Source organism: Taurulus bubalis (assembly GCF_910589615.1).
Source record: "Taurulus bubalis genome assembly, chromosome: 12".
In the NCBI taxonomy this organism is placed as follows: Eukaryota; Metazoa; Chordata; class Actinopteri; order Perciformes; family Cottidae; genus Taurulus; species Taurulus bubalis.
Window position 1 is genome coordinate 8,657,491 of NC_136600.1, and position 27,556 is coordinate 8,685,046.

Sequence of the window (27,556 nt, forward strand, 5' to 3'; positions counted from 1 at the left end):
ACACTCTGTTTGCTTATACAATATTACGCTCCAGCAGTCCATTTTTACCGACTGGGGGTATTTCATGGAACGTCACTATAAAAACCCCATTACGTGTTATAATTAAATGTGTTGTGGGTTTATCTGGAAGCATTGTGCGAATACAAGTACTGTCTGTTCAGTTTAATTACGTTGATACGGGTCATAAAGAATACCCATGAGGTGGGACATAAGTGACATCCCCGTTCTCGGACAGTGGTTTCTCCCATTGCTACGGAATATCTTATCCCCGCCGTGACTCAGAATCGCCCCTTCAGCTGACAATATGGCGAGTGTTCGCGCTGCCTCCCAACTCCTCTCCAAGAGGATGCTGTCTAAAACCAAAGCAGTGAGTATTAATATTTGGATAGTAAAGCTTTCATATATCTGTATGCGATCTGTTTTTGTGTGTTTTACGCTGAACGGAGGAGTTCTGCTGCACAGCTTTCGTAACTGGCAGATTCCGACTTGCGTAACCTATGTTATGTAGTTAGCTGAGGGTGTTTCAATGTGACACCACAAAGAAAAGCTATCATGCCAGTTCAACAAGTAGTTATATGTAGCTGTGCCATCTCTAGTTGTTTCTCTTTACACACAGAAAGTAATGTTTTCATTAAGCTGTCCACATTCCTGTGGTTTTCCAACATGGATGTCCCTTCAGTTGCCCTTGTGGAAAACAGTTGTAGCCGCTGCGTTAGCTAGCCATGTGTTAAAGGAAACGATGCAAAACTACCCAAAGGCACCTAAAGGCAAACTAATTTGACAACCATCAGATCATTGTTAGGTACAAACGTCCATCAATTACAAAGTGCGCTAACTAATTACGGATATGAATGCTAATGTATGGATTGTTATGCAAGTGTTACAAGGAGTATAAATGTAACGTTAAAGCTTTCTTTTAATATGGGAATAAATATGGCAGTAGTTATATAGGCGGGTTTTTAAAGGCGTGGCAATGGTGCTGCTGTTGTTTGATTTCCTCATTAATATTTTTTTTTTTTGTGCCAGGTCCCTGCCGCTGCAGTTCAGGGATCCAGAAATTTTCACTTCTCTATCTATGGCAAGAAGACGAGTACCAAAGTATCAGATAATGTGAGTTACGTTTTCTCTTCTTTTTTTTAAATGTAAGATTAACATGTATTAGGGTGATTAGTGTGGATGCATGTTAAGGTACAGTATTGTACATTATTTGCTTTTTTTAATCGTAAAACTCTGAGTCTGTACGTGTTTATTTTGCTCATTGGATGTCAATATTAAAGTTTCTACATTTTGTGACTAAACAATTATGGACTAAACAATTATGGTCTCAAACTGATCTTGAACTATACATTCTCTGACTAAACGGAAAGCTACTTAATTGGATGCTTTTTAGTGACTTCTCTCCTTTTTGTTTTCAGATCTCTACTCAGTACCCAGTTGTGGATCATGAGTTTGATGCTGTGGTGGTAGGAGCTGGAGGAGCAGGACTCAGGGCAGCTTTTGGCCTGTCCGAGGCTGGCTTCAACACGGCATGCGTCACCAAGCTCTTCCCCACCAGGTCTCACACTGTCGCTGCACAGGTATAATAACTCATTTAAAGTGTTCAGAATCAGAACTGTTTATTGCCAAGTATGTTACATATGCAAGGAATTTGTCTCGGTGATTGGTACAATTTTAAAAATGAAAAAGATGTAAATGTCAATAAATATATGGTAAACAAATAACAGTGATGCGCTGCAACCTGCCCTTGTCCTTGTCCTTGGCGGTGGCTGCAGCGTACCAGACGCTGATAGAGGAGCAGAGGATGGACTCCATGATGGCAGTGTAGAAGTACACCATCATTGTCTTTGGCAGGTTGAACTTCTTCAGCTGCCTCAGGAAGAACATCCTCTGCTGAGTCTACGTTATGATGGAGCTGATGTTTAGCTCCCACTTGAGGGTCCTGAGTTATAGTAGAGCCCAGGAAGCAGAAGGATTCAAGCATCAACGAGGGATTCACACAGGGTGGGGGGGGGGGGGTGTTCTTGTGGAAATCCCCAACTATCTCCACTATCTTTAGAGCGCTGAACTTTAAATTGTTCAGTCTACACCAGGACACCAGATCTGGTTCATTGTCTGTCTCTCCAGAATTTCATGAGGCTCACATTCTGCATTTATTAGACGGGGCTTTAACAAACTCGCAATACAGATGTCTTATGCAACTCCAAAGCGTCATGATCAATTGTATTCAATTATTGAATATTAACCTGATTTACAGGGTGGGATCAATGCAGCTCTGGGGAACATGGAGGGAGATGACTGGAGGTGGCATTTCTACGATACAGTGAAGGGATCTGATTGGCTGGGAGACCAGGACGCTATTCACTACATGACGGAGCAGGCACCTGCAGCCGTAGTGGAGGTAAGGGCTCACATACACATCAGTGGTTGTTTGCTGACAGTTGCTGGCTTTTTAGCACTAAAAGAGAAGGTAATTCATTAAATTAGAATATACAACATTCAATTTAGATTTAAAAAACATTTCACACACAAGTACTTCTCAGTCCAGGATATGAGTTTGCGTTTCATAAGATATGGATATATCCTTGTTAAATCTGCATCTAAAATTAAGAGGTTTGTGAAGAAAGCAACTTAAACCAATGCACACAATATACCTTCTATTTGACTTAACACTATGTAGACGTATGTGTTCGGGCTGGGACAATACAGAGGAGTTACGGTTCGGCAAAGGCCCTTATCACTGGGCGATACATGACAGGAACAAACAGTTAGTACGAGTGTTTTTCTTTTTTTTTCATGAACACATTTTCTTTCTAGCATCACAAAGGCTTTGTCCACAAAAAATACGACATTGCCGCAAATCTCAACAACATGCTGCTCTTTTCCAGCTGGAGAACTTCGGCATGCCGTTCAGCCGCACTGAAGATGGGAAGATCTACCAGAGAGCTTTTGGAGGTCAGAGTCTGAAGTTTGGAAAAGGAGGCCAGGCCCACCGCTGCTGCTGTGTAGCAGACAGGACAGGACACTCTCTCCTGCATACACTTTATGGACGGGTAAGTCCTCACACTTGTTCTCCATCATTTCTTCCACTCAGCTCATACATTAAGTACCATGGTTTACCCTTTTGACCTTCTGTCTCCTGTTCAGTCACTTCGTTACGACACCAGTTACTTTGTGGAGTACTTTGCCCTGGATCTGCTGATGGAAAATGGAGAGTGTAAAGGAGTGATTGCTCTCTGCATGGAGGACGGATCTATTCACCGCTTCAGAGCCCAGAATACCGTCATTGCTACTGGGTAGGTATACCATTCACTGTTGCCGGAAAAGAATACACACACTTTGTCTTCATTAATCACCCTTACTTCAACTAACTGCCATAGTTTGAGAGTCAATATAATATAATTGAGTTGTATCTTTTCCTTCCAGGGGTTATGGAAGAACCTATTTCAGCTGCACATCTGCCCACACTAGTACAGGAGATGGAAATGCAATGGTGACCAGAGCTGGCCTGCCCTGCCAGGATTTGGAGTTTGTACAGTTCCATCCTACTGGTAAGAAAAATAAACGTATTAACCCAAGTCATAACATTTCCCTACTGAAGCGTGACGGCTGCAGAGTAAAAGCAGAATCTTATTTTGAAAGGCCACATAGCAGCAGCTACATATATACTTTAAGGACATGTCTAGATTATTTATGACAGTGTCAACTAGTCAATGAATTCTATCAATGACCGTTCAAAGTCCGTTATTTTATGTCTGGCTGTAAAGGTGTGATGAGACGAATGGTGTCAACTGTGTTTCATTCTCGGCCTTTTTGTCCTCATGTTTGAAAGTTATTGCCATTCTCTGTTCCTCTTTTCGTTTTAATTTCACCACATACTTATTAAGAGTCACTTAGAGGTGTGAGCACTAATGAATAGGGTTGGGTACCGAGAACCGGTGCCATACTGGCTTCCGGTTCCTGTGCCTGAGCCGATTTAAATCCTTTTTTTTTTTTTTTACACTACTCTGTAAAGTTATAGTAAAGCAGCAGTTTGTAGAATCCAACAGTGTCTGAGTTCTGTTGCACACGGTCCCATCAGGCCACCTGACTGTTCTTTTTTTAAATATATATTTTTATAGTTTGAAGTTAAAAGGTTTGAAGCTGCAGTTTGAAGTCAAGTGTTTTGTATGTACTTATTTATTCTCTAGTATACTTTAAACAGTTCATAATATTGTTCAATTTGAAAAAAAAAAAATTGCCTTGGCAATAAAAAAGTATCGGTTCAGGCACCGTTTAGGCACCGGTATCGTTTTAAAAGTATCGGTTTAGCACCGGTATCGGAAAAAACCCAAACGATACCCATCCCTACTAATGAACTCTGGTGTAATGCTTGGACAACTTGTTAGTGCAACAATTCAATGCCTTTTGTCCCATTTACTATATGGGACAGTAACGTTTCTGCTTTATTTACACTAGCAGGACTTTTAGGTTAATAGGTCAGTCTGGCATACATTTATTTCAGCTCTCTAATTCTGGACTGATCCATGAGTCTGTTCAGGACTCCCTGTTTACATTGAGCTGTTGGGTAAAGACAAGTGGTCATCTTATTTTGGTTCCTGCTGGACATTTGACACCGACTCCTCAGTCCCCCAGTAATGTGGCCTGTCGGAGGTCTCCAAAGGCTCAGCCACTGCAGAGTGGTCTCGCCTTTTTATATGTGGTGCACCAACTTTGCAAGTTGTTTAACATAAATGCAGCATACCTTCTTAATACAAGTCCAATCTTTTAGGGCAGGGGTCGGCAACCTGCGGCTCTTTAGCCCGTCTGTTGCGGCTCCCTGAGGCTTTGACGAAAAAAAAAAGACGTTTTTTTTTTAGCCCAGTGGAAAAACCTTCAAAGGGAACTCCTCTTATCTTGGAGTTTTAGGTCATATTGGGTCACTGAAAATAAAAATAAATGTTTAAATATTTATTTAACTAAAATGTGCATCACATCCTGTTACGTCGCTGTCAAGCCTCTTCCCCTGCAGGTGGCTACTCGTGATTCAGAGCCTCGCCCTCGCTAAACTATCAACGGATAAATAAATAAAAATAAAAGTCAAGAAGAGCGTTTAATTCTGCGTGGACATATTAATTTGCTTTCACTGCCAACGACGCTGGCTGACTTGTATGCTTGATATGTGGCGAGAAATTAGTAAACAACAAAACATTTAATGTTGAAAGACTCTTCCAGAACAAGCATCTGCTAAAAAGTATCAAGCTGCAGAAGAGTGATTCCTCAACTGCTGCAGCAAACTGAGCAAAGTAAATATACTTTACTCAGTTTGTATAAATGGATCCGTCCTCCTCCGTTTGCGGTGCTCTAAAAGTCCAGCGTAGTGAATAATAGTAGTGTAAACTAAGCAAAAGATATGCGTTTAAAATGTAAAACTCACGTGAAGAGGACAGGTATCGAACCTGCTACCTTGTGGTTACAGGACAAACACTTGAGCCACAAATATAGACAGTATTCAAGATCTGCATAGTTGTGCTTTTAATGGACCTTAATGTAGCCGACACATGACTATTTTTTGTTTGATAGTTATAAACAGGTAAAATAGCAATACAATGTCAAAAAATGTCTTTATTCTTGTTCTATAATTTCATAAATACAACAAGCTATAGTTTTTTTGTATGTATAATATGACTATATAAAACTTCAGAAGCTGTGATATCAAATAGCTTTTGCGGCTCCAGACAATTGTTTTTTGTGTGGAAAAAAGGGCAAAATGGCTCTTTGGATAGGAAAGGTTGCTGACCCCTGTTCTAGGGTATCCATAAAAGCCATTGACTAATGAAGAAAAGGTTATCAGAATGATGAAGACTTTCTCATTAGTCATTTCTTTTTATTGTGGAACATAATGGAACAATAAAAAACGCTTAACAAGTAGTAGCTAAACAAGGCTGACTGGATTCTTTATTTAAGAACGATCTTGATTTCTTATGTATTCCCTTTTCTAACTAATGCATTGAATAAATATGAGCACGAAAAACAATTCTGGTCCTCTGGAAAACTTAATTGTGTAAATGTCAACGTGAATACACTTATCACTGTTAAGTAAATAAAGCACACACATTAGTTTTTATCGAGACAATATTGTGTCATACCGATAAAGCTTTGAGGATTTTATGGTCACAATGTCGACCGTAGGCTTCTTTGTATTGCAATGCGTTTCAAATCTTTGATATTAATCATACCTGGGATGAAGTTAGTACTATGAAGGATTTTCTTTGCATTTTCTTTAACACAATTATCTTAAACAGGATGACATTTAAAGTTAGCAAACTACAACACAGCTATTTTGTGTCTGCAATATCTGTATTGACAAAGATTAACAGAACTGTGTTCCTTATTTCTGCCAAATGCGAGTCCCTTTTTAACACATGAACCTTTACAGGGATCTACGGTGCTGGCTGTCTGATCACAGAGGGTTGCCGTGGTGAGGGAGGGATCCTGATCAACAGTGAGGGAGAGCGCTTCATGGAGCGCTACGCACCCAACGCCAAAGACCTGGCCTCCAGAGACGTGGTGTCCCGCTCCATGACCATTGAGATCAGAGAGGGCAGGTAAAGAGATAGAACTGTGTATGCAAAAAGTGATAATTCATGCACAGACTTTCATCGTATCTTCATATTTGACTTTGTTCCCTCAGGGGTGTTGGTCCAGATAAGGACCACGTGTACCTGCAGCTTCACCACCTGCCTCCCCAGCAGCTGGCCACAAGGCTGCCTGGTATCTCCGAGACAGCCATGATCTTTGCAGGAGTCGACGTCACTAAAGAACCCATCCCTGTCCTGCCCACCGTTCATTACAACATGGGAGGAATACCCACAAACTACAAGGGACAGGTAGGCCATGTGTGAGCAGTCGCGTAGATCCACACACATTTACTTCTCACTCTCTTTCATGTACTTCACCGACAAAGTGACACGTCTTTTCATTTTTTCTTCTCCCAATCAGGTGATAACTCATAACGAAGGAAATGACAAGGTAATTCCTGGACTGTATGCCTGCGGCGAGTCGGCATGTGCCAGTGTCCATGGTGCTAACCGGCTGGGAGCTAACTCTCTGCTGGACTTGGTGGTGTTCGGCAGAGCCTGCGCCCTCACCATCGCTGAGGAGCACAAACCCGGTGATGACCTCTGTTCATTAGTTTTATTAGCATGAAGAGTCTCTTTAGCGCTGCATTGTTTTTTCATATTTGACACTACAATGTCTGTATCGATCAAAAAAAAGATGAATATTAGCTATCAAATAACACCACTACTTTGTCAACATCTGCGTGCTTTACAGACAGGATATCTGACATCAGTAGTACACTTTACTTGCTTTCTGCACAGCTGACTCTGGTTCTTGTTGTTTGCCCTTCAGGAGAGAAACTGTCCCCTCTGGCGCCCAGTGCAGGAGAGGAGTCTGTTGCCAACCTGGACAAGCTAAGGTTCGCCAACGGAAGCCTGAGAACCTCCGAGATCAGGCTCAACATGCAGAAGGTACACACACAAGCGTGCACACAAACAACATTTTTAACAAAAGTGTAGGTACACGGGATCAAACGCCACAAAAGCACAGATTAAGTCACTGTACATTACACTGCTGTAGCCGTCTCTTCCTGCCTTCCCCTACAGACCATGCAGGCCCATGCTGCAGTGTTCCGTACCGGCTCCGTTCTGAAGGAGGGATGTGACAAGATGGACGCCATTTACGAGACCTTGGATGACATCAAGACCTTTGACAGAGGTAAATCACCAATGTGTGTGACTGTCCGTCTGTTTACAGTTCTTTCTGCAAAGAGGTGCCATAGTATTTGTCATGGCTTTATGTTAAAAAATCTTTGGGTGGTAGACTCGAAGAAATAGTTCTGGATTCAGTAAGTTATAATAAAACAGATTTAATCAAAAGTTGATGGTACAGTGTATACGAAGGTGCACAAAACACAGCGTCCACAGCCCACCAAATATCTAACGGCAGTTAACTGTCTAGCCTTCAAATTCTATCAAACATTTGATATTATAGATCAATATAATGGGCGTCGTCGCCTCTCATTGGCTTAGCTATACAGCGTGCAAATGGTTATAAGTTTAACAGAGGTGGAGGCAGCATCTGGGTTGGTTCAGAGGTGGTACCTCAGCACGCTCTGCTTCCTGGTACTTGACGTCATCTCTCCACCCCTCTGTAACTGAGCACAAGTTCTCTCCCCTGGAGAAGTTGTTTTTCAGTACTGGGGGTACCTGGCACGGCCCCCATTTTGAGCAAAACTATGGCTCATCTTGATTTCACATTCCCGGCCTACCTACAACATCTCCTATGTGAACACACTAACTAAACCTTCCCCATGATACGAATACACAATTTCACAAGGTTCACTTCCCCTTATTGTTTATATTCTTAAGTATCATAGTTTACACATAGACATTCCTTATTTACAGTGTAAGGCATAGTAAATTATTATACATCTACAGCTTTCAGTCATATGTTTAAGCTCAATGCCTATGGGGACGAACTTGATTACCTTCCCCTCTCGCTCCTCCAGGCATTGTGTGGAACACAGACCTGGTGGAAAGTTTGGAGCTGCAGAATCTGATGCTGAACGCCGTCCAGACAATCCACTCTGCTGAGCAGAGAAAGGAGAGCCGGGGAGCCCACGCCAGAGAGGACTTCAAGGTCAATCGTACCATACTTTATCTGTGTATATGTGTTTCTTTGTCTTTGCGTTTGTTGATAGCGGAGTAAATAACTCCTCACTCTGTATTGCAGCTGACATTGTTTTTCTTTCCTATTCTCCAGGACCGCGTCGACGAGTTTGACTACGCAAAGCCCCTGCAGGGTCAGGAGGCGGTGCCCTACGAGCAGCACTGGAGGAAACACACCATGTCCTACGTTGACCCTAAAACTGGAAAGGTACAATCCCACTCACTGTGTGTTGTGACACTTATTAACCATTATTAACTTTGCAGGCCTAAATAGTCAGTAATGTATAATGTATCCATTGTTTTTGTCTCGTCACAGGTGACCCTGAAGTACCGCCCTGTTATTGACCACTCTTTGAACGAGGAGGATTGTGCCCACGTCCCTCCTGCCATCCGCTCCTACTAAGAAGATCTCCATCTCCTCTAACCCCTTCTAAGCAATTCTTTCATTCATACCCTATTTATGAAGATTATTATATCTTGGACAAGCTATGCTTATGGTCGCTCGTGTATCCATTTAAAATGGTTAAATACAAAACTGTCTTGTCTTCAAACTCCATACCTTTGTCTCACCTTCCTTGTTTCTGTGTTTTTTGCCTTGATTTAATCTGCGTGCAGCAAATAGATTTCGACGTGGATCTTGTATATATATTATGAGGCACTCGCACTTGTGGGTGACTTTCCAGCCGCCAGCTGAAGGACAAGAAATATGTATGTGTGTTGCACCAGTTTGGCTTTCTGTGATGACACCATAGTCTGATTTTCAAATCTTGTGTTGCATTCTTCAATTATAACTTCTCTCCTTTCGCTTTCTAAAGTGAAGAGATTGTGGAAATGATTTCAATTTGAAATGCACAAGCCACAGAGGGAAGTTTTAAGTCTGTAAATATTGCTTAAATGTACAATAAACATCACGAGTTATACTTGATGTATGAGTTAGTCTGTCCTCACTCAGTATGGCCTTCATTTTTTGTGATACTTCATGCGTGCGGTCCAAACTACCAAGTACATCATCTATTTTATGCGCAGTACATAATCAGCTGGTAGACTTAATTGACGCTCAGTTATCTGTAGTTCTTAAGTTAACTGAATAAAGCAGCATAATGAGTGTATTTCACCAAAATACGGTGTCACATCTGTTGGTGCAATGGCTTCTTTATACATTTGGTGTTGCTGTGGCCTTCTCTGAAAACAGAAGGTTTGGTGTGGGTCAGGGATGCACACACATTGTTTTAGGTTGCTGACCAGTGTTCTTCCAAAAGTAATGAATTGTTCTGCTCACCAACATTGCCACCAGCTCCAAGTACTTCAAGAGCACTTGAGATAAGGGTGTTTTTTTTATTAAACACAACTGTGGAATTGATGGGAAATATCAACTAACTGGAACTCCACAAATTACTTTGAAGGATACACTCTTGACATATTGTACTGTACTTAACCGCTGAAAGGGAGACTTCATTTATTTGCCTGTTTTTAAAAAGGTTTGACTTCATTTTCCATTTGTACTCATTTGCATTTGTTCAATAAAGCATAGAAAGAGTATTTGTCTCGTCTTTGAACAATGGGCAACACAGACACCTGCATATTTTAATGTTATGCAGTAATATAGCCCTTCCCTCAATCCCACATTTACTTAACCATGTTACATTTTGTTTGACTATCTTAGACACACATTCAATATTTTACTTTTCTAGTCTCAAAGACTTGGTTAATGTATCCAATGCTTGTTTATGGCCAGTGAGAGGCAGCAGACAGCACGTTGTTGAGCCAGACGCGCTGCAGCGGCTTTATAGGCTTGTTGACATGTTCTCTCTGGCTGCTCCTTTGTAATGCCTGAGCGTTATCTTTTCACATCAATAGTGTTGTGTAACATTAATCCGATAAAGGGCAGTATGATGGTGAGTGGTGCAGTCCTGTTACCGCCCAGTTGTTAACCAGGTTTTTTTTCTTACTGGAAGTTCTGCAGGAGGAAGTCGATCATCACTGAACACACAATGAAGTTAACTGATCCCATTTCATATCCTGACCATCTGTAAAAGCCAAGTGCCAGTGTCAGTGCTGAAAGGGATGGAGGTAGTTAAAGAAAGGAAAAAGAAAACTGGGTTTACCATTGTGCCATTCCCTGTGTGGTTATCAAACCATGGTCTCATAACTGAAAACTCAGTACACCTCCCCTAAAAGCAAATATTAGTAAGAGCACACATGATGGAAGTCACTGCAATGTGGCTTGAGCTTCACAACATCAAGTAGGTGCAGAAAATGGATGTTTACAGCTTGCACTGCTATGCGGTCAAGTGAGCCCACATCCGCCGAGTGAGCCGCCCGCATGAACATAAATGACCGTCTATTCCTGGTGTTACGGTATGGTGGTGTACGGTGGCATGGATAGCACAAAAAGCAGCGTTCAAACTAATAGATATTCACAATTTCACAATATTCAAACAACTATAAAAACAGATCCTTAGATTTTTATATTGAAATTCCACTGCAGTACTGTTCAGGGGGACCTCTGCTGTGTCCACGTGCAAGGCCTCCAGATATTACTGTACAGTTTTGGAGAAAATTTAATTCAAAGTCTGCTTAAATTTCATAATGATATTCACAATTTCACAATATTGAAATAGCTATAAACACAGATCCTTAGATTTGTATATTGAAATTCCACTGCAGTCTTGTTCAGAGGGACCTCTGCTATGCACATGTGCATGGCCTTTAGATATTACTGTAGAGTTTTGGAGAAAAGTGAATGCAAAGTCTGCTTAAATTAAATAATGATATCTACAATTTCACTAAATTCAAACAACTATAAAACAGATCCTTAGATTTGTAAATTGGCAATGGATTATTGTTCAGGGGCACCTCTGCTATGCCCATTAAGACGTCATATAATACGACGTATTATCAAATTGATTGCCGAAATTGAGAATCTACACATTAAGCTTAATGGAAGTGTTTGTCTTTTTAGTCATTTTGGACAAAGATACATTAATATTCATAGTTATATTGTTAGGGTTCGGCTTTGGCTGGGCCCAAGCGCAGACACAGGGACGTCAAGGTAGGGTGACGGAATGGACTTTATTTACTAAACACAGATGATTTGGGTATAGCAGGAGTTGAATGCATGTTGAGCGGTGAAGTGACATGAGCCGTGGCGGTTGGGCAGGAATGCAGGCACGGAATCCTGGGCACAGGGAACAGGAGTTAGTAACAATGTAAAGCATAAGAGTAGTCTAAATCGTTGAGAGGACTAAAAGAGGCCCAGAGTCAACATACTAATTGAAATGGTGAAATAATCTGGCAACTGGAGAGATGGAAGCCAGGGGTATTTAACAGGAAGGATTTGATGAGATGACAGGTGCTGAAGATGATGTGCAGGTGTGGAGATGAGCCCAGGTGCTGTAAGCCCCGCCCACGGCACGCACAAACACACACGTAACAGAGAACAACAGGAGACACAAGACACATGGAAAAACCGCAAAAGGACCGGACTATATCTAAAAAGAGCCCAAAAACCACAAGAAACACAGTTTGTTTATAGAAGAAAAATAAAAAAGTTCTTGAGAAAGAGAGACTTTCATTAAAATATGAATGCTTGCGTACCGCCCCCGTCTGCCCCCCGTACCGTAACACCTTGAATAGAGGTGCATTTAGAATGGCAACTGAGACTCACTCGGCGGATGTGGGCTCACTTGACCGCAGTCTTGCACTCAGTTAGGCACGACCAGTGGTTATAAAGTGCTAAACTCATATATTTTAGGATCTTATGATAAATATACAACACAGTTAAATGTGAAATAGAAGCTACACACTGCCATGACATTTATAATGTAATGTAACTCTTTTCTTTAAAAGTATGACTTTTGCAACGGAAGCTTTCTTATTAAAATATTAACTATTACTATACGAACAACACTTTATTGTGTCAGACATTTCCGTGAGGGGCTGTGTGAATGTTCAGTGTTACAACCCCAGCGCAGTTCGTTACTACACACAGGTGGTACTTCTCAAAACGTTTGCGGTTGTACTGTGAGAACCTGTGCCTCCGCAGCACCTTGCTCCTCTTTGTCAACTAGTTCACATCATCAGAAACAGGGCACAGTCAGCCTGTGCTGCATCATATAAAGTTAAATGACAAGTCCTGTCTCGTGTGTAATTATGCGAGTATTCTTCTTTCTCATTATTGAAGGACTAATCTAATCATGTCCAAGGAAGCAATGAGGGAGAGGCTGAGAGCGGGAAACCGAGTTGAATCATTTACCGAAACAGCCATCACTTTCATGAGCTCTTAATGACTCACACAAACATTTGAGGTGCTGACTTCTCCAAACCTCTTCTCTAATCCGCAGCAGCAGTGCTGCGGATGTATTACAGTCAAGTCGGTTCTTTCTCTGACACATTGTGGGAAAACAATTGTGTGTTGACTCTAGAATCATCCCTGATGCAGTTATAATGTCTGCACTTTAAACAACAAAAGGGGACTTGCAGCTTCAGGCTGGCCTGAGATGTTGACTGAACAAAAGAAAGGAAAACGATTCTTCCATTACAAAAGCAAGTTACTTTTAACACTTATTAAGACCTTTTAATACCACACAGAGTGCAATGCAATGCCTGCCAAAGTATTGAAATGATTGAAAACCTCCTGGGAAGGTGGAGCCCAGAATTGTTTATTTTTACATCAAATACTCTCAGTGCGTCTCTGAAACCTGAGCCTCTACCTGAAACTTGTTGTTTTTCTCCTCCAACATACTTCTGAAAGTGATTTTTTAGTTTACCAATTCAATGTTTCAACTGTATACACAAGCACTACTACATGCGATGACAACTTGAGTCACCAGTATGGAAAGTATTTGCTTGCACTACAAAGTGCACATTTGTTGTCTGATACACTGCCTGAGACCAGCAATCACATGTTTGATGGCTGCAGTCAAAGTTCAACAGCGCCATTCCCAGAGAGTTGGACCGGCACTGGTCAGATATAGATCATCTCAACAGAGTAGAAAGCACAAAGTTTCCCTCTCAATATACTCACTTTATTTATAAAGAAATCTTGTATACAGTAAATCTTACTTTTTCAGCATTCAGCTTGGTTTATAAAAGAGCATACACACATATTATGACACACAACACAAATACACATAACAACATGCTTTTTAAAATAGATGTGTGTCAGCCATATTGGCCCCGGTGTTGCTAAATTTCAGCAGATTTTATGTGAAGCTGTGCATTCCTGTTCAGCTGGAATGAGGAGACAGGACTTGCAATTCATAGAGGAATAGATCACCTTGTTGTGTGCACTCTCGGCTTCACCTTTCTTCTTTTCCTTCTTCAGCAGGAGCTAATCAAAGGCAAATCTTTTCTTCTGTGAGTATTTTTGAAATGGCTAGTAGTATATTATTCTGTATGAGCAAAATATCGTACAATCAGACAAATCTTAATCTTTCAATTGCAAAACTGAACAAAACTCAGCTCAAATTAAAATCTGACGCACTACAAACTGTGTATTGATAATCATTTACTATTCAAACATGGATTATAAAACAATGTGGATAATACTACATGTATGTTGGAGCAACACTGACACTCACTGGGTGAATTTATAAGGCATCAAAGTTTGAAAAATATTTTTTGCGAGGATTTTTGATGTTTGATAACATAGAAAGCAAATCACAAGCTCAACACATGTTTAAGAAATATGAAATCTTTGGAAAGCTGTACTGGTTACTCTCTACAGTGTTGAAGAGTAATGGATTACATGGCCATCTACTGTGGATTAAAATATCAATAACTTTCAGCCAATCAGGAGACTTCTGGGTTCCACATTTTCAACAAAAAATTATTCCGGGTGACCAGTAATGTCCCTCATGTGGTCTAATTACCTGAACTAGAAATATGGGAAAGACGAGGAAACAGGTTTAATTTGAGAGCGAAGTCGCCACAACCACAACGTAAACGATGGAGAGGAGGAAGCACCCGATGCCGAGTCCCAGGCCCACGAGGTTCAGTGTCCTGGCCATCTTGCTGCTCCGCTCCGCCGAAATCTGGTCCCCGGTATGGTTGGCTTCACGGGCCTGAAAAACATTTTGAAATAGATATTAGAAGTGAGGTTAGAGAACAAAACATGCCGAAAAATGTAAATAAGCTTGTAACATTAGCTAAGATTTATGTACCGAATCTGTGATAACCAAACATGTACTATACTACAATATCGAAGTATGTAGTATAGTATGTGCTACAGCCCTCTGTGGAGTAGCATGCATTCACCCTACATAACATGGCATTAATTGTGGCATTAATTGGCCATTACAGGTAAATGCTAAACGCTAAAACGTAGTGCAATCCAAACCTCAGTGATACAGCATTATCTATCTTCAGTCTGTTAACATTAGCTAACATTAGCCACTATGAGCTACTGGGCATACAAGCCCTAGTGTGGCTAAAGCAAGAAAATGTTATGTATGTTTATCTCAATTCAATATTAAACTTAACTCTTATTTAAAAAGTTACACAATCGATCTAAACTAATATGAACATTGACATGCATCGCCTTTTAGTTTGGTATGACGAACAATTTATTGTTTATTTACACATCAACAGGTAAGGACGAACATTAGCATTCATTTGGAGTCACCTGTCGAATGTAAGTCCAATATATTCAAAATGTATTAGTACTATGAATGCAGTTAAAAATAGATTCTTTTCACTCAACTTCTGCATTCCATCTTCACAACGTTTGTGTTTTATACTTTGAAAGCAAAGTTTGTCAAAAAATTTGCTGTTCAATTTTCAAAATAATTTAGCTTTGACGACATGATTACGGACTAACATGTCTGTACAAATATTCCGTAGTATCCTCTTAGTAACGCGAAACCCGCGTGTGTGGGAAACAGGGGAACAGTTCTGCTATTTTCCGACCGCTGAGGAGAGGTAAAAATAGTCATTACTGGTTTCATGTTACTCTGCATGAACTGAAATCTGTCAGATTTAGAAACAGGTTTTGTGGAGAGGATTTGGTATAGTATATAATGCACACAGTCCCTTTTGATAGAATACAAACGGAGCAGGTGAACACAGCTTTAATAACTTATTTATTTCCACTATTCAAATACAAAGACTGAATACAGATGTTTTCAGATAAACTGACACCCGTTGTCTAAAAAAGCACCTCAATATTTGGACATTAAAAAAGATAAATTATAAAGGTGGTTTCACTGGTGTCCAGTTTGATGTGTTAGATTTGATCATGAAGCAAGAGGCCTTTTTCCTGTGAGGAAAGGGAGCCCTGTGCCTCTAACAAGAGAGCCTGAATCTAATCAAGCTCCCACGCTCACTACCACAATGCTGTATGGTGCTGCAGGAATGATGTATTTATGGAGGCCAGCCCCTGAAAGTAGCAGTGCACTTTTCCCCTTGACAAAAAGCCAATGGGATTTTTCCAGTGGAATTTGGATTATGTAGAAAATAAACTCTATGGCAAACAAGAGTTTATGATACTTACAGGTTTTTAGTCAGGAAGATAATCTTCACAAATGAACAACGCTTTCATGATTTTTGTCACGTGAATGCAATTTTAAAGTTAAGAGATAACTTTAGGCCATAAACAAACCACACCACGGTCACATGAGCACGATTGCACACAACAAAGCTGTGAAGGCGGACTAGTCTGCCGCTTTGTGGTCTCATTCAGTCTTAAATAAGTAAAAGCTGCAAACTCACGACTGAGGAATTTACCGACATATTATATATCGTAGAGCAAAACGTTGACTTTGAGACGAGGGAACCAGAAGTGCGAAAATTATAACTCTTTTCGGGGTTTCAGGACAAATTCAGTCATATACACAAGAGAGTTCTGCAGGAATGTTTATGTGAAGACCCTGTCTGCTTTAGTAAAGCTGGTTGTGATAACCGGCAGCTGTCTGGCTACACTTTCAGCCACAGCTGTGTATCCTGTTGTAAAAACCGTGGCTCTGTTGCTTTCGGTAAACATATATATTTGTTTCTGTTTCAACAAGATTAGATTGAAGCACTCCTGGCAAATAAATGATTTCTGAGATAAGATAGAAGTGTGTATCAGGGAAAGATGCTGTCTGGAGCTGTTAGCCATGGGCTCAGCACCGTCACATCCCTACAAGGTTTATTTAGGTTCATTGTTGTGAAATGTTATGGAATTTGGCTAATAAATAAAACATGTTGTATATACTGTGGGCAATAATTTTTTCAACCGTTTGATGCTTCCTTCTACTAATGACAACATGTAATCTAACTTAACAAAAATAACATAACATTGCCTTGTAAATAAATGACATGCAACCTCCCCTATTGTCCTCCATCTAGATTGTATTTTGACATTGTTTAAAGATTATAGTTAACAATGACATCACTGCTACTTCAAATTAGGGCTGTCCTCAACCAAAGAAACTCAGAGTCAACAAACACTCAAACGATTTTGTGGACGAATCAATTAGTTGTTTTCATCAACAGGTCTGTAAAACTGAGTATCTCCAAAAAGAATCACAAAAAAGCACCACTTTAAATCTGTAATAATTGAATTAACAATAACTTTGGGTTTGAATCGTGCTTTGGGGGGATCTTAAGAAGTGCGGCTTGAATGCATCTTCGGATCATTAAATTATATTATACAGACTAAATTTGATGCTTTCTCACACACAGAGACAAAAAAAGAAAGCCACAACGGAGGAGGAGTCAAGCTTTGTTAATTCAATGTGGCAAATCTTCTACTGTTTCGCATCTTTCACTCTGTCCGTCTTCGCTTCACTTTGACTATTTGCTGGAACGAAACATCACGACGTGTCGTTAGCAGCATGGCTGAAGACAGAATTATCTCTGAACTCTGCAGCTCCTCTCTTTCCGATACAGCTCCCAGGCCATTGTGTACCCAGCACCTAATGTCACTGATGCATTAAGCAGCTAAGTTAATATTTATTCTAAATTCATTAAGACACAAAAGTAAATTCAATATTGAATCCACATCTCTAAAGGAGCGGATATTGCTCTGTGGGTAAATATGTATATGATACTGTTTGGTACCACGTTCAACATAAAGCCTTCAGAAGATGATTATATGTTAATGTGTTGTAAAATGGTGTAGTTCTAACATAATCTGGTTATTTTTGTTCATCAGGCGTAAATATTTCAATAATGAAACTCTTGTTTTTGGTAAATGTAGTGTGTTAACAGAAATCTAACACTGCTAGAATACCTCAGAGTCCAAGCCTTCCAGTAAAGAGATATGATTATGATCACTTCCAGCACGCTCACTCTGCTGAGTACTTCATGACCTCACAGACATCTTGACTGGCAGGCAGCAGGTGTTTCTTGTTGTTGCCTGCAGCTCGGTGGTTTAACACATCCCTAAATCCCTAAAACTGGCAGTGGTACAGCATGCAATGCTCTCTAGAAAAGCAATGCATTCCTAAGGGTTATAATATTTGGATTCATTCTGATAGGCAGCTGGGAAATGGCTGTTTGCAATATCTCAGGAAATGGGGAGTTGATTAGTGTAGCGTGTTAAGAGGAGGTTATTATCTCATGTTGCAAGTATGGTGAAATGATCCCTCCCGAAATACAACTACAGCGCCTTCTGGACCATGATGTTAGGCTATTTCATCATTTGGAGAGTTAGAATTTGAGTTGCATACTTAGTCGGACAAAAAAATAATTTTATTTTGCATGTGAATTCTTTTGTCTATAACATGTTAAAAGAAAACATGAACCTAAACATGATTGTTTTTTAATGGTTTATTTAATAAGGGGCAGTGTACATTAATACAAATATTTCTGTTAAAAATGCCAGAGTTAGCCAAGAGAGTAGTCCCGAGAGGCAGATGTTAAAAAATTAAAACAAATCTAAAAACAGAAATACAATTAAAGCTGCGAGCAGCTGTGAGCGGGTCCTCGCTTATCCCGGCATATTTGGGGTAGCTGGCGGGTCACTGACTGGCCTCAGAAGGAAACTGGCCAAACCCATGCATGGTCTCAACAAGAGCAGGGACCATCAATTAATGTTTACAGTTTAATCCTGGCAGTGCAGTAGAGCTACTTAGGTTTCAGTGTCACTGGCATCCATCATGGTTCCAAATTACACGGGCGAAAGGCATGCTGGGAAAGACTGTCTCAGCGTTGGGCGGCGAACAGCTGTTTGTGTGGCGTGTCTTCCGGTCTGTCTCTTCTTGTTTTGTTTTGTGTGCGAGCGTTACCCAGCATGCAATTGGGCGCTGTCATTTTTATTTAAATCCGATGCTGTTTGGCTGATTTCCTTTGGCCAGTAGGTGGCGCTAGTAGGTTACTATGAATATATAAGTATCTTATATTTAAGCAATAAGGTACCATGTGATTTACTGATCAGGCGGGTTGAAAGCAGAGTCGAGGATGACACACACACACACACACACACACACACACACACACACACACACACACACACACACACACACATCATGTTTCTCTATGTAAAGATTACACCAGGTCATTTAAATTGCCTGTAAATGGGATGCAGTTTGGCTGATTTCCTTTGGCCAGTGGGTGGCGCTATGACAATCTGAACATTTGGCATGTACATGTCCTCAGGCATGGACCAGTATCATGCATGAGGAGTATTGGGGTAATAGCATCATATATGGAGGAGTTACAGCAGCTTTCTCTCATATAGCGGTTAGCTCAAAGTAGGCGCGTCTTTGCGTCCCCGTAAACGTCAATTCCCAAAAGTGAAAACGCGCACGGAGCACAAGCCATACTTCTGAGGGTCTTGATATCACTTTAGAACAGAATTTAAGTTGATTGTCTGAAATTTGTAGGAGGAGTGGTATTTGGCGTAAATGCAAATATATGCTAAAATTAGCATAAATGGGCTGAAAATGGCAAATTGGCCGAAGTACTGTAGCGCCCCCTATTGTTCAAATTGTACGCCTGATTTATTTCAAGTTAGGGGATGCGATGTGCACATAAACCCCAAGTTTGGAGTCGTTTGTCCAAATAGTTTTAATCTTATGAGTGTTTAAAATCAAGACACGCCCCTAACAGGTTGATTGGTCGATATCTCCTTAACGAAATGAGATATCCAAGAAACTTCAATGCAGCATTGATGATCCAGTGCCATTGATGATAACTACCAAGTTTGGTATGAAACGGACGTAGCAATTAGTAGAAAAGTGCAAAATCGTAATTTTCACTAAATCCAAGATGGCGGAAAATATTCATAGGCGGACTTTATGGGTCTGAGAGGCTTTTTTGTAGAGCAGGTGGAGACGGACATGTGTGAATTTTTTCAACTCAAAAAAAATTCTGGACAAGGGGCGTCGCCGGTCCAACTTGTAGGGGGCGCTAGAGAGTCATTTTTTGGAACTTTTTTCCCCCGCTTTGATACATCCCTATTTTCACCAGGCCTGACAAGTGTTCTAAATTTGGTGAGTTTTTGAATATGACAAGTCCCCAAAAAGGCGCCCAATGTATAAAAATAAAAATCAGAGGAATAATAATAATAAGAACCCTTTGTATTTCAATAGGGTCTCGGGACTGACTACGTCAGTCGCTCGGACCCTAATTAAATATACAAGGTGAATTTCACTTCACTATTGCAGCAATGTGTTTTTCTGCAGAACAGGAAGTGCAGATCATGGATCAACACTGTAAGGAAGCCCTGCAGGTTACTGTCTGGATGTTCATCCACTGTCAACAAGTGCTAAACTTTTAGGAAAATCTCATGCTTTGGAACACAAAGGACCGTTTGATGACGCTGTAACAGAAGGAAGGAAAAGCTTGAAATGAGACACACAGAGCGATGATGTTGGATCTCGACAAAAGCAGCTCTTGTCCGGACTCTCCAGTAGCTGCTGTGTTGAGAGTTTCAACTCTCAATTCTCATCCCGAGTCCAGCAGAACGTTTCTTCTCTTCATTATCAAAGTCCCCCAAGGAGAAAACTGACAACGCAATGGTGCAATCAATCATCGTTCTCAGAATCAGAATCACTGTTGCTGAATTACATTGATCAAGTATTGCTTTTCTCAGCAGAAAAAATAATACTTGAAATGAACATTAAGTCAGTTTCCAGGCAGGTTTGCTTGAGAAGTAACTCCCCTGTTGTCCATCGAGGCTGAAACGCCTGAGAGATAACGTTAAGCGAGACAGATTCCAGCAGCCAGCTCCATATTTCCCCACAACGGCCCCTGACCTTATTTGTTATTTCCTATCTTGTTTCCGTCTCTGCCACCCTTTTCTGGTTCACTTTCTTGCTATGAACTCTGATACAGTCCGATACAATCCCAAAACAAAGACATGACTGTCCTGGGCTTCTCTGCTCTCAAAGTCTTTGATTCTTTCTTTCAGTTGCTTTTCTTTTCTCTCTCTCTCTCTCTCTCTCTCTCTCTCTCTCTCTCTCTGCCCTCCAGTTCATCCAGCTGCCGTATCATGTCGCCACACAAGAGAATAAAGTGGGCACAATGTTTGCCACTTATTCTCTTTTTACTTTTCAAGGGAAAATCCAGGGAAGATCCACAGTACTGGTGCACTGATTATGTCCTCAGGACCGTGTGGTAGCCACCACTCACACTATCTAAGATACTATTTATAGATCGAGGCATTCCAGAACAGTCAGTGTTTGTAAGTAGAACCTCAAACTACCGCCATTGTGATACAACACTGTACATATTACTTTGTGAAACACCATTTTCCTGAGCAACAGCAAACCCTGAACAAATGTGTTGTCACGGAAATGAAGCAAAATGGAGAGGTGATCCACTTCCTTCCTGTCTGTTAAGACATTTCCATAACGAGTGTTTCCAAAGGTTGCAGCAGGTCGGTGTTTGTGCTCCAGCGGTGTTGCTTCACGTGACTTTACGTAAGTGTTTGAGTGGGCTCAGTATGCAGGATTTACTGAGACAAACAGAGGGGCAGGGAGGGACAGGCAGAGAGCTAGAGCAACTGGACAGGATTCAACAGTAGTCCAAGTCTGATGGACAGGAAACACTGTAGGGACAAACAGCTAACAATGACGCCGTACTGAGGGTCAACAAAAGGTTCAACTGTTCAACAAAGTGGACTTCATTCTCCTGCTGATTACGTTATTATCCCTTCATATCCCTTCGCTTACCTACCGAGAGCCAGCATGAGGCGTGTAAACGCATCATGGAAACTACAATCTGTTACAGCTGTGTACATAACAGCCAAGGTCCTCCAATATGTACACAGCTTATTAGTGTTTCTGTTCTCGTTCCAGACCGCCAGCGGGTAATTTAATTCAATTTAATTCGCTGTGCATTAAGTGAGTGGAACCACAGGGAAACAGACATTTTAAAGTGTGATACAAATTACCTGCCAAAACACACTTTTGATACCTTGGTAACAAAATACATTATATATGTTCAACTTAACAGCAATGCGCACTGTGAATTAACTCATACTCGTCTTTTGTTGAGTGACTGCTATTCATTCATGCCGCGATAATCTCACAAAAAGCATGTTTTGTCTGTCAGAGTGTCAATCTGGAATGGTTCTCTTACAGAATAATTTCATTTTTATTTTATTTTCATGAAATAGATGCTATGGTCATGGCCTGTTTTTCCTGTGGACCCTTGCAAAGGTCATTATCATTTCATACATTTTACGTGTTATCATAAGATCCAACTTGATGACAAGCTTGTGATATATCAAAACAACTGTTGATAGGAGACATTATGTGCAAGATTATGAGACCAATGTAACAGAGCAGTAGAGGAGGAAACAGGCCTGCCCTTTTGATTCAGTGTTGGTTGTAGAAAGAGATTCTGCCATAGCTCAAGACTCTGTTTGTGTCATACAGGAATGCATGAATAATGCTTGTGAAATATGTTAGAATGTCTGATATTGCTCAATCTGAATGCATGTAGGTTGAGAAATGATGAAGATTGGGAAAGCATAGCATCTGCATTGTAAGAAAGTCATACTGGGATGATGCTTGAACTTTGCCTTTTTTTAAAGGTTCAGTTCACTTAAATACCCCAAAATATGAAAAAATGATGTTTCAATACTGAATGCTAATAAAATGTTCAATATCTTGTTTCAAGAAATATAGAATTTCTCCAAAAAAGTCCAAAGTGTAAATATTGTAAGCAGCCAACAAGATCTAAACATTTCACCTCTCTTGACCCAGTTGACGAAATCAAATCTCTTTTTCTCAGAATCATGCCAATGAATCAATGCCTGGACCCTGCACACATGCTGCTGTAATGACATGAGCCAACTCTTTCCAGTGGTTGTGTATTTTTCTTTGTCCATCGTTGATAAATGCTCATAAATCTGTTTAGACATCACATATACAACCTCATAACATCTGATCTTATATAATGACCAAATGCTGACTTTACCTCAAATGTAAATTAATCAGCGCAAACAGAAACTGCTCGCTCCAAAATGTCAACAATGTGTGGCTCAGACGTATCGGTCATGGTGTGCATACCCAAAACCTAAGTTGACATCATCTTGCATAACTTTCAGTGAGCTGAGGGTCATGTTCATTACTGTAACAACGCTACAATGCTGGCTGAATGACAGTATTCTGTCTCTCAACATGCAGACACTGATCAAATGATCTGCTGCTGGACCCAAACTGACCGAAATGGACTTTGCTCTACATATAAACCAGAGAGAGCTGAGCTCTAGTCTAATGAAACAACAGAGGCTGTTATTACAGATCACAGGACAGAATATAGAAACAACATGTGGGACTCTGCTCTGTGTGTGTTGCTCTCAAACATCAAGGTAAATAGAGAATACTGAATGTGGAGTAAGTCTTAAAATAAAGTATAACAACGGCTGCCGCTCTAGAAGGTATGCCACAGCAAGTACAGCAGGTTTGCAGTGTATAATACATCATAATTATTATTATTAGTTCATAATTAAACATTCCTCACCCAACACATTGCACGGAAACAAGCCAAACCACAGAGTTTACAAAAATAAAAGACATTTAAAAGGACAATTAAAGCTTTAAAGCTTTCCATGTGCAAGTAGGGCTCTCGTTAAATATACTTGAAGGCTCAGGGTCAAATACATGTTATATTTGGCTTTGAATTTGTTTTAAGAATTGTGTAGGAAGTTGCACAATAAATGTTCCCCTCTGAAGACTAAACATGGACCACATGGAAACAATCAGCCTACTTTTCCTCCTGGAGAAATGTGTGCTTTTTTTTTTTTTTTACGACATTCCACTTCAATGAGACACAGGGCAAAAACAAACTCACCAACTTTTAAAGGAACACACCCAACAACCATACAGGACTACCTATACACTGAGGTAATGTATGACTTAATACTAATCTTCTCGAGTTGTCATTAAAGGATGACAGTTTCACAGTACACGTGTAATAATTTGTGTTTAATAATTAATTTCCCCCACAGTATCAGGCAAAGCAAAACATGTTCATAACCCAGGCCACCAAATGCTACATTTAGGACTACAAAATGTCCTCTACATTTTATTGTTGGCAGCATGTTCCCTGTGCTCCCTCGGCTCCCTCCCTCACAGACCGCCACCCCTTCCAGTAAATGTCATTGAATTCCTCAAACTTCGCACACACGCTCATCCGCTCATCCGCCCACACACGAAAAAGTTTGTCCGTGTTCTGTATCCTCTATCAATTATTTACTTATTCACCTGAGACAAGACGTTAAATTGTTTCCTCATCATCTGGTCTGCAGCTATAATACATACTGCGGCAGAGAAGGTGGAAAGCTCACCGAGATATTCCTTAGCTAAGTAGAGGTGACTTTTTCCTTTTTTACATTTCAAACCAATCTCATGAGTCCACTGTCCTCACCACGAGACCACAAGTACTTTCATCACTAAGTGCAGTATCAGCGCTACTGGAATGATCATTGATTGATTTTGCTCATTTCATATTCAGACCTTTTGGTCAGTGCTTTTTTTTTATCAAGAAAAGTCAAACAATACAGAAATATGTGGTTCCATCGGTTTTTCTTAGCATATCTTACTTAATAGGGATTCTTCATCATTAGTTTGATGTATTTCTGAAATATGCACAGTTCAGCTGTGCTATGGGCTATGGAATTAAATTACTTTAACTTGGGTTGGTGGACATTTTGCTTTGTGTATCCACTGACAATTTCAATACATTCAGTGCATCAAACTCACCGAGATGGAGTATATGAGTGCAGCGATTCCAAGTGGCAGGCAGCAGCACATCATGGTGAAGATGGAGTAGCACAAGTAGTCATTGACGGGCACAGGCAGCGGGCCTCGCGTCACGTACACGGTGGGCTGGACTGTGACCGTTGCTGGCTGTCCTCCTGGGTACTGCTGCTGCCCATAAGCACCCCCATACTGCGGCGGCGGAGGTCCATAGCCCTACAGGCCACACCAGGGAAATATGATTTTCAGGTACAGGGAAAACCAGTTTTGAATGGGTATTGGATGCATTACAGATAACGGTACGATTAAACCCCAGCAGGCCTCAATGTTGAAATATATATAAAGAGAGCTAATAAAAACAAGTCTGAACTGGAACTTGTTTTGTGACTGAGCAGAGACGTTTCTTGAACAGATTTTCCGGTGCCTTTAGGGACAAAAGAGGGTCTTCAGCTTACCATCAGCAATTACTGCTGACTTCTTTATAGTCAGTGAAGAAAAGAGAAGGGACTACATATTAATTCAACTTCTAGATATTTAGATACATTAAAGTACAAACTGTGTTTATCGTTGGCTGAATTTCATTGAATTACTATTGATTTCTGTAATGAATCATTTCGCAGAGATTAATTAATTCACAGTAAACACTTATCCGTCAAGGAAAATAGGCTAGTAGCCTACTTAACATAATAATAAAACATAGCATGTTAGCTACGTGTTGAGAGAGACATGAAAATCAACGTCTGGCCATTTCCAGCAGGCCCCAGCCAGTGCCGGTGGTGGTATAATAATGACAATATCTCATACCTGGCATCAGCAAACCCCAGAGGGCCTTTTTGGCCGCCCTCCTATCTTTTACACCTCAGGACATGTCACATGTCTGAGCTGCCATGACCCAATATTGACCACAGATGAGTTAAATGACTATCCTGTCCACCAATAACTTTTCCCTGGCGTCTTTTTGATGGGGAATAAGGCTTATGAAGGTTGCCACCCACTCCAGACTGATTTATAACATTACTTGTTCTTGTCAGTTGAAGCCCAAAGGGGTACGCTCAGTTGTGTTTACATTTTTTTAAACGCAGTTGTAGAGTTGGGAAACAGCGAGACAGTAGGCGTAGTTGCAGTCGAGATAGTTTACTCAAGCTCCACATAAAATGTACAATACTTGTGCAGTACTATAGCGGCAGCGCAAAACCCCACGCTTCCCGGAAACAAAACCAACCCAGACCCCGGAAACCCCACCAGCTCTTAAAGGCACTGTGGCCCTCAGGTGAATGTCTCTCACAGTCCGTATGTGGGTCACCACACAGTCATGATAGTGACTTCCTGACAACAACAAAAGGTTTACGAAATGTTTAAGGATGACAATGTTATTGTGATGTTCAACATACTACATAATGCCCGATATCTAACAATTCTACATGTAATTAAAAACAAATATACAATATAGTTGCATATCGTGTGCTATCTTCTTGTGTTATCCAAAGTTTCCTTTCTAATATTTGTATTTTAATTTCTAAATTTGACTTAAATAATTGTTTATATAATTACATGTATATAATCAACATAAATGTAAAAGTAAAGACTTCACCATGACAGGCCACCCTGGTTTTATTTATTTAACATGTAGATAAAACGACGAAGATGCACTTGTTTCGCAAAACTTGTTTCGCAAAACTAAGTCTCTTTTATTTCTATTTCACATTATTAAAACACATGAAGAGAATACAAACATTACAATGTGTTGTCATTCATTCTGCAATGAAAATATTAAACTTTTTTTTGGATCGAGTGCGGCCCGGTGCTGGCGTCCTACCTGCTGCGGTGGTGGGTATCCCATGCCCGGCTGAGGGTATCCCATGCCCGGCTGAGGGTACCCCATGCCCGGCTGAGGGTACCCCGGGTGCTGGTGGTCCTGGTAGGGCGGAGGGGGCGCGTGGCCCATAGTGGACTTCTCACCGGCCCATTCCGGCGGAGGAACAGTCCCAGACTTCGTGGGGTCCATAATGCAACAGCGTGGGCTGTCAAACTAAAATACGAATGTTCTTGATCTAACTGCTGCTGCCACAACGTGAATTATTCAAATTCTGACTCCGATAAGGATTTCTCCTTTGTGTGAAGAGACGCAGAGAGGCTAGGGCAAATCCGGTCAAGACTTTCAAAGTAAAAGCTCAGTCGAACGTGTACTGAGCTTTTTGATTGGCCGAATAGAGCCAATGTGAAAACTAGATTGTACTGACGTTACATTATGTCATAATATGAGATGAACTAACATGCGATATGCCTTCTGTGAAACGTGAGAATGCAAAAATAAATATAATACAAGCAATCTAATACATAGATTATGGGGAAATATTCAACAACAGAATATAGACTTTTTCCAAAGCAATTAACACAAGTATCACAGTTGTATTGTATCATAAAAGAGATGACTAAATATTCAAAATAATTTGGAACTACAGTCATTTGGCCTTAGAGACACTAGACCTCATGCTTCAATGTGCAAGCTTATTTGTGGGATGGGCCAAACATTTTTGGGTTCAGTCCCTTGTCTTTCAGGGCTCTGGCCAATGTCAGCATTCGACTTATATTTCTGTCTGTCCATTCCAAATATATGTGTTTATGTTTATATTCACATCATCCACACTGTCATGGGACTTGTTGTGAGGATACACTCATTGATTTCAACCATGTACATTTCAAGGAGGTCTT

General features: G+C 40.6%; 2 protein-coding genes across 2 annotated transcripts; one reads left to right on the forward strand and one right to left on the reverse strand.

The window, feature by feature from the left end:
* The first annotated feature begins 285 nt into the window (after nucleotides 1-285).
* sdha (succinate dehydrogenase complex, subunit A, flavoprotein (Fp)) lies at nucleotides 286-10,239 on the forward strand. Its single transcript, XM_079227115.1, has 15 exons — nucleotides 286-367; nucleotides 1,027-1,110; nucleotides 1,416-1,577; nucleotides 2,255-2,398; nucleotides 2,886-3,050; nucleotides 3,145-3,293; nucleotides 3,424-3,548; nucleotides 6,416-6,584; nucleotides 6,671-6,866; nucleotides 6,979-7,150; nucleotides 7,390-7,508; nucleotides 7,644-7,755; nucleotides 8,549-8,679; nucleotides 8,803-8,916; nucleotides 9,025-10,239. Exons 1-15 carry the CDS (start codon nucleotides 305-307, stop codon nucleotides 9,109-9,111), a joined length of 1,992 nt encoding a protein of 663 aa, XP_079083241.1. The 5' UTR covers nucleotides 286-304; the 3' UTR covers nucleotides 9,112-10,239.
* A 3,303-nt stretch (nucleotides 10,240-13,542) lies between these two features.
* On the reverse strand, nucleotides 13,543-26,884 carry LOC306745074 (proline-rich transmembrane protein 1). The gene is made up of 3 exons (XM_079227808.1): nucleotides 26,661-26,884; nucleotides 24,848-25,060; nucleotides 13,543-14,773 (listed from the first exon to the last, which is right to left on the reverse strand). The coding sequence occupies exons 1-3, from the start codon at nucleotides 26,847-26,849 to the stop codon at nucleotides 14,618-14,620; spliced, it is 558 nt and encodes a 185-aa protein (XP_079083934.1). The 5' UTR covers nucleotides 26,850-26,884; the 3' UTR covers nucleotides 13,543-14,617.
* Nucleotides 26,885-27,556: the final 672 nt, after the last annotated feature.

What these genes read in the sequence shown, in the direction of transcription:
- LOC306745074 (XM_079227808.1), bottom strand. Translation starts at nt 26,849, where the DNA reads ATGGACCCCACGAAGTCTGGGACTGTTCCTCCGCCGGAATGGGCCGGT. An exon ending in GATACCCACCACCGCAGCAG is followed by an intron (nt 25,061 to 26,660) that starts GTAGGACGCCAG and finishes TGTGGCCTGTAG; the next exon opens with GGCTATGGACCTCCGCCGCC. An exon ending in CACTCATATACTCCATCTCG is followed by an intron (nt 14,774 to 24,847) that starts GTGAGTTTGATG and finishes AATGTTTTTCAG; the next exon opens with GCCCGTGAAGCCAACCATAC.
- sdha (XM_079227115.1), top strand. Translation starts at nt 305, where the DNA reads ATGGCGAGTGTTCGCGCTGCCTCCCAACTCCTCTCCAAGAGGATGCTG. An exon ending in CTCACACTGTCGCTGCACAG is followed by an intron (nt 1,578 to 2,254) that starts GTATAATAACTC and finishes CCTGATTTACAG; the next exon opens with GGTGGGATCAATGCAGCTCT. An exon ending in CCACAAACTACAAGGGACAG is followed by an intron (nt 6,867 to 6,978) that starts GTAGGCCATGTG and finishes TCTCCCAATCAG; the next exon opens with GTGATAACTCATAACGAAGG.